This window comes from Terrapene carolina, unplaced genomic scaffold, assembly GCF_002925995.2.
Source record: "Terrapene carolina triunguis isolate 2854851 unplaced genomic scaffold, T_m_triunguis-2.0 Scaffold67, whole genome shotgun sequence".
In the NCBI taxonomy this organism is placed as follows: Eukaryota; Metazoa; Chordata; order Testudines; family Emydidae; genus Terrapene; species Terrapene triunguis.
The window spans coordinates 27,692,905-27,705,905 of record NW_020664418.1 but is presented as its reverse complement, the minus strand read 5'-3'; the positions used below and the strand labels follow the sequence as shown (position 1 = coordinate 27,705,905).

The following is a 13,001-nucleotide window of genomic DNA, read 5'->3' as shown; positions in this document are numbered from 1 at the left end:
GGCATGATGTTTGTGATTTAGAGGAGAGGAGTAAGACAAGACTTCATAACCTCTATGGGACTGTACACTTATGCTAGATTTGTTTATGAATAAAGACTTTTACCCACAAGGCCTCTTTATTTTTCTTCCACAATATGCAGATGTGCAAGAAATTTCAAGTGCATATGTCAGCAAGCTGATTAGAATGCAGCACAGCAAATTCTTCATAAGTCAACAGGTTCTTGACCCCCCAAAAAAGACAAGAAGCAAGTATAAGATTACAAAACATTAACAGATGCATTGCCATAATTTAGATCTACTTTCTGAAGGATGAGATGAAGTTAGTACACCAAACCATGTTAATTACATGTACATTATGTATGATTCAATTTTGAACTATACTAATGGAATGCAATTAAGCCTATTTTTCACACAAGTCACAACATACCTAGTTTCCATAACAGTACAACTACAACCAAAATCATTTCCAAAGAACAGTAAAGCAACACTAGAGAAAATGCGAGTTAGGAAGTTTGATTGATGCTTTTGAACAGGGTAAAAATTAGTCTGTATAAAGAAACACTTGCATCTTGCAGTTTTGTTGAAAAACAATTAGTTTCCATTGAGGAACCACTAGAAATTATCTACTTGTATCTTCCTGATTTTACCATACACAAATTACTTAATATTTTGGATCAAAGGGTAACTGCCCCAATTCTATTTCAAGATTTGCCATGTGTCTTCCATTAGTGCGACCATGTTTATGCCATTTACCTTCTCTCTTATTCCGTTGGTGTTGCTTCTGAGTTTGTTTTTCATGTCTGGAACTTTCAGATTGTGTGAAAGTAGGCCTTTTAGCAGGTTGACTGAAAGGAGTAAACAAAACTTGGTTAGAGCTGTTGAAAATATCTTAATAAAATCAACTACATACATGATTATTATTTCACTACCAGTGCTCAAAGAAGAGTTACAATTGGTGTAAAAATGATGGGTTTTATTTAAAATTTTTTTTTTTTTTTTTAAGAATGTACGTAGTACTCTCAAAATAGATTACCCAAAGCCCTAGTTAGGGTCAGGGTAAATAAGCTCCAGTGCAAATTTCCATACCACACCACTCTGCTGGACTTGCAGGGAACACAATGCTGGTTAGGACTGAACAATACTCTTACGTCAAGACATTTGGAACACATACGCAAACCAAGTTTCAAAAGAAACATCTGCACCATAATATGTGTGTGTGTGCATGTGTGTACACACAATACAAGGACTTAGATGGAGGACAGGAGGGTTAATAAACCGTTGTAGCTCATCTTTCGTGTTTTTTGATATTACAAGAACTCCAAGGAATTTTATCCTTGTATTACAGTCTCACATCCCACAGTTCTGAAGCAAAAGGCTATACAGTCTTACTTTGCTTAATATTCTCACCAGTAGTGATAAATAACATAGTCACTAAATACATTTGAAAATTAAATGCCTGTACCAGTAAACAGATGTTTTAGTCTCATTCAGAATTAATTCAGACCATAGAAAAACAAGCTGCCCAATAATAGAGTAAGTCATGAGAAATCAAAATATCAGAAAGCTGTTTTAATAATGAAATGTGACAGGCAAATTAAAATCTAGATAAATAAATACACCTAGTTAGATGTGGTGTGCATTTGCCAAAACCAGGAATTAGAAACTATCCCTTGATCATTATTACCAATAAAGAAACAGTTGAAAGTTGTTCTCTGAAAGCTAAACTGCAATAAGATGCAAACTATTTCAAAAATAACAAAAAAAAAGAGATGAGTGAGAAAGGGAGCAGCACAGCAGTCCAGAAGACAGTACATTTAAATTTTTAATATAAAACTGCTTTTGGTCTAAAAAGTTTAAATATGCTTTATAGAGTGCAAGGGAAAAAGAGTTACGTTAGTGCCCTACTGTTTACTGGAAGAAGAGAGAGAATGCAACTTTTTTTTAAACACATTAGCATAACTTTGCCTCTCTCATCAGATCAAAATGGAGTTATTTCCCTCAAGAAGCTAAGAATAGTTAAAATAGAATTTAATATATAAGTGGAATAACTCAGTAAAATTATTTAAAATCCAAGCAAAATGCATCATCAGTAAGAAGGGACTTAAGCAGGGGAAGAAAGTGATTACAACACCTCTGAAAAAAATTACCACAGATGCTCAGGCCAGTAAGCAGGCATGCTGTTGCATTCAACAATTGCTCCAAGCAGCAATGCTTAATCTTAATCAACAACTATTTTCTAAAGGAATCCTCCACACATTAAAGCTATAAAAGGTACAGTGGAATCTGTGCTAATATCACTTGCCCCAACAGCCAATAAAATCTGTCCCCAAGAGACATCTCACCACATTCATTTTAGGGTTAAAAGGTCACCTGTTGTAACTATGACACTAATTCCTTTGGTGTCCTTAAAAACTATATTTTAATTCAGGAAATATTACATAAAAACCAACCTGGGTCCATACTGAGGTGAATTATCATAATGAAAGTAGTATGTGTAGATGTATTTATCCAAATCCTCAAACATCCCTTCATGATCACTTTGGTACTCCTTTATGTCCTCAAGATAATCCTTAACATCACTAACAAAGTCCGTGAACAGCATCTGGTCATGTATAAAGATCCCATTATGGAAAAACTTATTGATGAAATTCTCTAGTTCTCTCCAGTGATGGAAACTGTCTACTTCTTGCTGCAAGTATTTTTGCATTAACTGATTAAATTCTTCAGCCCTAATAGGGTCCAGTACTTTGTTAAACAGGCTAATAAATTCCTGATGAGCGCATTCAAAAATACCAGAGCAGCCCTTTAGGACAGAGTGACGTTTTCTGTTACATTCTGGGTTATTGATGCATTTCTGTGAATTAGTATCTTTTTCAAATGTAAAGTGAGTCGATCTTTGTTTTCTTCCTTCTCTGAATTCTTTTTTCATACTAGGCCCTCTATGGTGTGTATGCTTAGAAGGATTCTCATGAGTATTATATTCCCGATAAACAGTTTTACCTTTTCTGTTTGCCTCATATCTTTTATCACCAGACTTCTTCTTTTCATCAAAGATGTTTTTAGTTGTGTCTTTGAAATGTCTGAACGTGGACTTAACAGAATCAGAGAATTTTTTCAGGTTTTCTTTCACTGCTTCTTTAGCCTGTTTAATCTTTTCTTTATGATGTCTTACAAACTCCTTTGTGGAATTCTTCATGGCATCAAAAGTTTCTTTAACTGAGCCAAAAAATGATTCTTTGGACTTCTTTTTGGTCTGTCTTGTTCCTTTACCATTTTTCTCTTGTCCTTTTTCATTAGTTTCCTGTTTTTCGGTTTGGTCCTTGACTTCAACATACAGTTTTTCCCACAAATCAGAGCGTTGTTGTTCAAAGTTTAGCTTCTTTTCCAGCTCTGTTAGTCTTCCCCGCAAAGTTTCTATTTCTTCGTTCTTCCTCAATGTATCATCAGTGTCTGTGTTGTCGGATGTCTGATGAGAACTTAACTGCTCCAGTTCTTCTCTTAGAGCTTCAGTTATATGACGTTCTTTGTCTAGTTCTCTCCTCAACATTTGTGCTTCTGCAAAAAGTGTCTCCTTTTGCTTAAGAAAGTTGTGTATTTTTTGCTTTTCCTCTTCCAAATGTACCTTAAGTTTTTTATTTTCCATGACAACTGACTCTGTACTAGTTCCTTTATCTTCTACGTTTCTAATTTGTTCTCTCAGCTTCCTTAACTCTTCCTGCAGCAAGTCCAAAGCTTTTTCTTCCCTCTCCAGATATTCCCTTAAGTGCTGGTTTTCTGCCGTAAGACTTTTCTTCTGAGATTCAAATGATTTCTTTTCTACCTCAGTAGAGATAAGACATGTTGCAAGGTCTTGTTTTAGTGACTAAAACAAATAAAAAGGAACAAGAAAATTTATTAATCTTAGAATTCATACAATTTAAGTTTGAAAAAGGTAAAAAATTAAAAATTCATAGCATCATCCAACTAGTCACAAAGCATGAGTGTGATTCTAGCACATACAGTACACTGAATAACAGTCCTAAAACACTTGCTATACTGGAATGACTATTGGTCAATCAAGTCTGGTATCCTGATTCTAGGTATGGCCTATGCTTAAGGCTAAGATTTTGTCACGGTTATTTTTAGTAAAAGTCATGGACAGGCCATGGGCAATAAACTAAAATTCATAGAAGCCTGTGACCTGTCCCTGATTTTTTACTAAAAATAACTGACAAAATGGGGAGGAAGGGGGATCTTGCCCCCACTGCTGCTGCAGCTCTGGGGTCTCTGCTGCCACCCACGGCTGCTTCTGGGAGCTGCAGGGTCCTTGGCTGACAGCGGAAAATGTCACGGAGGTCTCTGGAACTTCCATGACCTCCGTTGCATAATCTTAGCCTTAAGTGCTTGATGCTTCAGAGGAAGGTGAAAACATCCACAATCTGTTTCAGGTAACCCAGACACCTATATATAACTATGCAATGCTCCATCTGGTATTGGGGTGCAAATTCTTCCTAACAACTGCAAGAATAAGCTCATATACTAAAGCATAATATTTTATTGGATTTATCTTTGGATGCATAGTTAAGTTAAACATTATTTAAAAGATGTTTCATTTTGGCAATACTACAGGGGACTCATTTTCAGAAAGTACAGAGTTCTAGACATTAAAAATGGAGGTTACTTGTCTTATAGTACCAGGAATGCTTCAAGATGTGTGATCCCTATGGGTATTCATTGTGGATGCATACAGTAGAACCTCAGAGTTATGAACACCTCAGGAATGGAGGTTGTTCGAAACTGAAATGTTCATAACTTTGAACAAAATGTTATGGTGGTTCTTTCAAAAGTTTACAACTGAACATTGACTTAATACAGATTTGAAACTTTACTATGCAGAAGAAAAATGCTGCTTTCCCTTCATTTTTTAGTAGTCTATGTATTGTACTGTATTGTATTTGCTTTTTATTTTTTGTATCTACTGCTGCCTGATTGTGTATTTCCAGTTCCAAATGAGGTATGTGGTTGACTGATCAGTTCGTAATTCTGAGGTTCTACTGTATGTTCTCCATATGCCTGAGACCAGAAGATTTTTCAGTAGCGGTGTTTGGCTGCACCCACACCCTATTCCACTGAGAACATAAGGGGCAGCTTGGGTGACTCCCAAGCAGTACTCACTGGGGAGGGGAAGCTGCAAGGAAGAATGCTACACCACAGATTCTAGGATTGGTGAACCAAAGGAGGTGTAATGCCTAGTAAAGATGTGAATGGAGTCCCAAGTAGCCACTCAACGGATTTCTGAGAGGGGAACTCCTTGCAGGGAAGCCACTGAGGCTGCTTGTGCTCTGGCTGAGTGGATCCTGACACTGAGGGGAAGGGCTTCCATAAGCTCACAGCAGATGAGATGAAACCCCAAAATCCATTTCAAGAGTCTTTGCAAGGAAATCGCTTCTCCTTTCATTCTTTCAGAGATGGCTACAAATAGCCTCAGGGACTTTCTAAAAGGCTTTGTCCTTTGTAAATAGAAAGTTAACGCTCTCCAGCCATCCAAAGAGTGTACCCTCTGATGCTTCCGAGGGGGCTCACAGGGCCTTTGATGACAGAAGGACTGAGAGGCAGGATAGCGTTTGCAAAGGAGCAGCTTGGAATTTTTCCTCTGGGTTGCCAGGGTATATATCACAAAGGAGCAGAGAGTTGGGAATCCAGGCCTCCACTCTTTAGCAGTTCTGATGAAATACTGTCAAGTCTCAGGCACATGGAGTACATATGCACCCATAGTGAATACCCATAAGGACCATCACTCAAAGAATAACCAGTATCTTGAAGTCAACTTCAACCAATAGGTAGACATTACAGATCATAGAGGTTAATGTGCTCACAAGAAAAACAACCACTTAACAAGCAGATTGCTGAATTCTGCATCAGCTTCCAGATCTGGATGGATTTAAAATGTAATCCCATGCAAAACACACTGCAGTACTCTGTCAGGGTGACAAAGGGATAAATAACTTCAAGGTCTACATCCAAAAAATTGTTCACAATTTTATGGCTGTGTGAGGGGGAGGGATAGCTCAGTGGTTTGAGCATTGGCCTGCTAAACCCAGGGTTGTGAGTTCAATCCTTGAGGGGGCCACTTAGGGATCTGGGGCAAAATCAGTACTTGGTCCCGCTAGTGAAGGCAGGGGGCTTGGACTCGATGACCTTTCAAGGTCCCTTCCAGTTCTAGGAGATAGGATATCTCCATTAATTAATTAATTAATTAATTAATTTTATTTTAGTTGCTGCTGCTATCTGCTCTTCTAATAGATGTGGGGAGTCTAACCAGATCCCCAAGATGTAAATGCAAATGGCTCAAAGGGGCCAATATTATTCCGACCACGTCTTCCCGTTACTTTCCTCATCCACCTGGGTCAAGAGATGCTAGAGTAAGGAATAAGGAAATCAAACCCTGCTCTCCCCTTATCCAAAACAGGGTGAGGAATTAAAAATGGCACTGTATGATGCCATGTTTATTGTGTCTCACTGATTCAATTTCAGGTTTGCTCAGTTTACAAATAAAATGTAGGGCTGTTAACTTTACAAAAAACCGTAGCCCAACTGGGCTCTTAGAGCCCACCTTATTTCTGTTCTATGCATCATTACCTGTAATCGATATACTGCTAACTGAATTCTGCCCTCTGTGACTCCTACGTTACTTCAAAAAGCTATTTTACTCTTAAAATTTGATCAAATTACAAAGTTTAGGCAATAGGTTAAAAAAACCCTTTTTCAGTATATAATTTACAATAATGTTATGTATGAATTTAAGAGAATTTACTGAAGAAAAATATTTATTATATATGTGTACTGTTGAGACGTAAATTAAAAGTCAAATAAAGGTCCAATAAAAAATATAGCTGAGTTATCTGTAGAAAAGAGTGGATTCCATTGTTTCTTAGGGATAAAGCATTCTCTCAACATATAGAAATAACAAATTCAACACTAATGTGAGGTACACACCTCTAATGAGGAGATAATATTCCCCAATGAATTGTAATGAAAAGATCACACCTACCCCCACCTTATAGTCTGCTTTAACTCCTTGCTCTCGTTGGCACTGGTAAAGGTCATCTTTCATACCATTTAGTTCATCTTCATGTGTCTTTTCTACCAATTGTTGACGTTTTTGGATCTGAATTGTACCTACAAAGACAAAACTGTTAGTTTGACTCTCAGTAGTTAGAGATGGAAATGACCGATCAGATGATGTCTTTAGTTTCCTGGCAAATGAAGGAACATTCTGATATTGTATTTCACTGTATAGTACACTTGTTCTGTTCTGTCTAGTTTTATAATTGTATAGTCTTATAATTGTTATATACCGATTCTGTTGTTTGCAGCAACAATTTCAAACACATCAGTACAAGCATCTGTGTTATACTTATGTGTTTGGATAAAAGCGAACAAAATTTTTGAAGCTAAACAGATGGAATGATGTTAACTAGAAAATATCTATATTTAAATATAATCAAACAGAAGCTATGCAAAAAATGTTACATGTACATTTTAATAAAATGAAAAACTGCCACAATAAAAGAAATTAAACAAATCCACATTACACATGTTTTGAAATTATAGCTTCAAATTGTCAAGTAATGCTATATTAATAATTATCTGGATATTTGCATGCTATATTAACATGCATGCAAAACAAAAAACCCCAAAAAGTAAACCAAACACCCCCTACACACACAATTCTTAAACAGGTTATAAAGCAATCTGAATAGCTTCACATAGGGCCCAATCTTGCAATCCTTACTTGCAAAAGCAAAGGCAACAGAATTGAGCACATGCTCATTAAATATCCATCTTCCCATTATTCAAGTGTCTGACAGATGTTACTTTTTCCCCATGTTTTTCCAATATATGCCTTCATTCTACTAGCTACAAATTCACTATTAAGTAATAAAATATTTTCTTTAGTTATTAGCATTCTCCTGCACTCCCTTTTACCTGAAAGTCTCAATGCACATACAAAATATAGAATTTGTGCATGTTGGCTTTGATGTTAGCTTAGTTAATAAATAAAAACTCCAAAGGACAATATTAGGGTTTGTTTTTTTAAATCTCTAATTTTAATTTCTTCTGCATTGGATCCACTGTTCTGGACTGAAGTAACAAAGTATGGGATATTTCTGTCCAATCCAGTGGAATGCATGTAGAGTTCCTTTTTTGAAACAAAGCTCCTCCTTTCATGTTTTATTATTATTACAATTTAAAGAAATAAAGAACTATTGAGGTAATTGTTGTGACATTTTAGCCTCATTTAACAGTCTCCCATGTCCTGACTTAAAGATAAGAGAATCCCATCTTAAACCAAACATATACAGAATATTCCTCCTCTCCCAATATGAACTTATGAGTGCTGTTCAGAACAATTGCTTCATTCTAGGAGAAACTACAATGGCAAGAAAACTAGTTTTGCCACTCTCTTCTGTTAGCTCCAGTTCTCTAGAAATTATAATTCAGGCACAGTAGATAGTAGTGACCACAAGCCACAAAGAACAAGTAATAAAACAGTGAACAAGCACAAAATCAGTCAACTTCAAACAGAGAAGTGACTATGTGGCTAGAAACAAAAGTGACCCTCTCAAACTACAATTAACCTGACATTAAAAGGACGTTGTGAAGTGCTGCTCTCCAGTCCAAATGCTTAAGTCCTGGAAAATATAAAGAGAACATCACTTCCCAGAGAAAAGGAATCCCTTGTAAAAACCTTTTCAGAGTGAGCAAAACAGTAAACATTTCCCACTCTGTGGAGGCAGAAACACTGGAGAAGGAGTGGTTGAGTTAAACTATGTGAGCATAAGGAGCTTTCACTTTTAAAAAATAGCCTCCTTTCTGCTGGATTAGAGAAAAATATCTCATCAATGACAACTTCTAGCTAAAGCGATGGATTCAATGAGGGGAAAAGTAGAAATATTTGAAAATATGGTCTTTACTATATAAATAACAATAATAATAATAGTCAGTGCTTTTTATCCATACATCTCAAAGTGCTTTATAAAGGTAGGTAAATATCATAATCCCCATTTTATGGCTGGAGAAACTGAAGAAGAGCAGTACAAAGTGACTTGCCCAAGCTCTGAAAGCAGTAGGCTGGCCCAGACTGGAAAGGAACTCAGGCTTCCACTGGACCACACTGCCTCAACCATACCAACAGACACTATATACTTGTTTTCCTGTTAAATAACTGAAAAGGCCTGCAAGCTCTACGCAGAAGTATTTTATATGGCTGAGTTACTAGTCATATAATCCTGAACATAGTAGTCATTGTGAAGCCTTGATTACACAACCATATATATATTTTTAATCAATCTGATTGCAAGCACAGCATCCTCCACATGGCACTCACTATTTCTTACCTTCAGGTTTACCTGAGAACAAAAAAAAAAAATTTTCAAGGGTAAATTAATTTTGAAAGGTTTATACTAAATGTTAAAATTTACATAGTTCTAATCAAAATCAAATCCAATTAAAGCAAGATCATATACATTCCCATTTTGAAACCAAGTTAGTAGATTTTAGTGTGGCATCATATTTTCATGACAGACTATAAATATCATACAATGAATATAAAATAAAAGTCCCCGTTACTCTATTATTTAATATTTATATAAATAGAACCCAAAAGCCATGACCAGGATTGGGTCTCCATTGTAAGCTCTGCACTTAGCTATTTTGATAACACCGGTAGTTACCATCTATTCTGTTGTTCCTCTACTGCTCAGGTTTGAAATCGGACAGAAAAGAATCAACCTTAGACACTGTACTAAGAAGCCAGAGAGAAGCTGCTGCTGCACTGGATTCCATCAATACACTGAGAAATTGCATTGTGAGTTATGGTACATTTTCAAGTGCTACTTAATATTTTGTCCTCCAAACAAAAGGTAAAAGGCGAGAGAGATTCTGAATTATTCAATAAAAGTATATCTAGTTCTCTCATTCAGCAACTGAGGAATCACTGGATAAAGGCCAGAAATGTCTTCCAGTATCTTGCCAGCAACAATAAGGGTTACCACAAGACTAACAATAGGAAAGTAAAGGATTAAAAAGGTGAATAAATCCAAAGTATTACTACTAATAAGCAGGGATCCTAGTTTTCCGTGATAAAAACAAATTCTCTGATACAAAAAAACCATAAAAATCCACTTTTTTCCATGATTAAAATGAAATGCTGAACTTTAGTTTCCCTAGCCACAATATATATAGGTATCAGTTGAACACAATGTTTTATTGACATATTTACAATTTTTAAGATGACAGCTGGAGCCCGCCGCCTTCTGGAGCTGACAGACAGGGCCCTGTTCATTCTTCTAATTATCCAAATTTCTGATTATCTGATCTGGCCCCGGTCCCAATTAGATCAGATAATTGGGGTTCCACGTTATGTGATTTTATTTTCTCACAAAATGTAAAAACTAAAGCTTCTCTGTAAAAACGCAAAGTCTGCATTTTTCTGTGTCAAACGGATTTCTAGGATTCCTGCTAATAATTTAGTCAAGTAAGTGTACACAGTCCTTTATGAACAGAGCCAGACATTTCCTTTCTGCAAGATCTAACAAGATAAAAGAAGAAAGAAGAACAGCTAGTGTAAGGATAAGGTAGAGACCTTCAAAGTTATATATGATTTATATTTAACAGTGCCATAAGCTTGTAGCATATGAGTTAAGAAAGTACTGGACAAAACATTTAGGAATCAAAGTTACTTGTTAGTACAATCTGTACTTCTGAAGGAATAACAGAAAAAACACTAAGGAGCCTATGACATGAATAAATATGTTGAATGAAAAAATCTGAATCACAATATACTGATATGTCAAATGTACATTTTTTACACCACCTGTCAATTATGTAATTCAACTCAAATTTCATGTACTTACCATAGAAGTGTCCAAATCCCATGCTGATTGCTATCACCAAAGCTAGTATAATGCACCTGTTCAGGCCACTAGTGAATTGGCGTTTGTGTTGCTGTTCTTTGGGAGGTTCAGTTTCCTGTTCATTAGGTGTCCCGCCCTCAGATTCAGAGTTCGAGACAAGCCTCTTCTTTGCACGCCGTCTCCTCAGTGTGGGACTGGATTGATTGCTTGTTTCGTCACTACTTGATTCATCATCACTAGGCTGAGGTGGAAAAACTGAAAAGTGAACACAACTCTATAACAAAAGAATTATGAAACATCTGCAGTTTACTGGACTATATTGGAGTTAATTAAAAATTTATCTGCCATACCCACTAAAAGTATATTTTGGCCCTTAGAGTTGAAGAACACAGTACATCATTTACTGCACAAGCTGTCATATAGAAAAAGCTCCTTTTTTATTTAGAATGCCATATTTGATTAAAATCTCCATTTTAGGGAAACAAAGAACCAAGACACCACCGTGATAAAAACAAGCTCTATTTCATCTTACAGCCTGACAGTTCCCAAGCCTGAGAATTCCATTTATTAGAAAGTTTTATATTCCTAGGTCAATTGTACCTTTTAAAACAAAACAATGGAATATGATTATAAAAGTTAGAAAGTGAGAAATTTCATTTCCATTCCCATTGCACATTCTTGTGAAACGTGAAAAAACCTGAACTGCCAAACTTCCCTCTCTCATATATAAAAACTGCTTACTGCAAAAGATGGAACAGAAGCTGCTAGCACAGAGGTCTACCAAAAAATAACACATGCTAGTTGATATGGTTTTATTATAGTCTCTAAAGCAATGCACTCAACCCTCTACACCCAAAGACCACTTCATGGAAACACTTGCAGACATAGGAGTTGAACATTTAGTATATAAAAATATATGCAGATTATAAAGTACTTATTAATACAAATAGCTTTCTATTACAGCAACTTTATTTTTTTCACATACTTTGAATAGCTATCATACCTCCCTACCACAATCTTTTCACACCTCCCCAAAAAGCCACTTTTCAACCACTACTGCATAGGAAAGGAGAAGGCTCAGCAATTGGGTCTGTGTAACCACAGATCAGAGGCAGCAGGTGAAAGAACCCCATAGTTCTAAGGGCATACAAGGCATGGAGCCCCACAAAGATTGTTCTATCCAGCACCATGGAACCAAATCACTTGCTGCCAATCACACGTTTTGCCACCAAGATTTGAGGAGACAGGATTCGTAGTGAAAGAAATGTTATCAGAGGACAGCAACTGTTTAAGTCTTTTTGCACGTATACAGTACAAGATTCTATTATTTGTTTACTACATATGCATAAGCATAAACATTTACTGCCTCTTGCCAGAATACCACTGACAATAAGATGCAAGTATCTCTGTGGTTCTTCTCCTAGTTAAACAGGTGTTGGCATTAAGGCCACAAATATAAAAGTCTAATTAAAATATCTTTGTGGGGCTAATATGAGTCAACATATAATTTCACAACTGTAACAACCACACAATTAAGCAAAGACATGCAAATCTCACTGAATAGACAAGAATGCCAAGCAATGACAGCAATAATCAGACCAAGCATTATAATTTAAGTTTCCTCACTGAAAATAAACCCAAATCCTAATTTTTCAGCTATAAAGAGCAGGGCCAATCAGGCCCACCCTGAGGCAGATTACCAAATAGTAATATCTGGAATACTAAGATATACTATTTTGGACTTCCATGGAAAAGTAGCATGTTAGATTGTGAAAGAGAATTTTCCCCTCATTAGATAATACATTCCAGTTTATATCCCTGACTGAGCAATTTTATATGCTTGGGTAAGAAAAACAGGAATTCAAATTGAGTTCAACCATGTAGGCAGCTTATCCTAAAGTGCAGACACTTTTAAATCAATTTAAATTCAACAAATAAGGTCTTTTATAGAATGGATCATTTAAGTAAATATGCACTTCAACAACTGAGGATGAGGAAAGCAAGCATTCAGAAATGGCTCAGTCAGGTGAGAAAAAGTATTTGAACTAGAATTCAGTGTGGAGCTCAGACACAAATGCACATGTTCTGTATGTACACACTTAC

General features: G+C 36.2%; 1 protein-coding gene across 7 annotated transcripts in view; it reads right to left on the bottom strand.

Annotated features, from left to right (window-relative positions):
* Positions 1-97: 97 nt before the first annotated feature.
* Positions 98-13,001, bottom strand: part of CCPG1 (cell cycle progression 1) — a 53,522-nt gene continuing 40,618 nt past the window's right edge. For 2 of the 7 annotated variants that reach the window (XM_026648278.1, XM_026648282.2), the window contains 5 exons: positions 10,899-11,153; positions 9,381-9,392; positions 7,031-7,158; positions 2,451-3,862; positions 98-845 (listed from right to left, as the gene is read on the bottom strand). In XM_026648278.1, coding sequence (XP_026504063.1) covers positions 662-845; positions 2,451-3,862; positions 7,031-7,158; positions 9,381-9,392; positions 10,899-11,153 — 1,991 coding nt within the window. In that variant the 3' untranslated portion in view covers positions 98-661. The remainder of the gene's footprint in view (positions 846-2,450; positions 3,863-7,030; positions 7,159-9,380; positions 9,393-10,898; positions 11,154-13,001) is intronic. The other 5 variants (XM_026648280.1, XM_026648283.1, XM_026648281.1 and 2 more) reach the window with 3 other exon arrangements.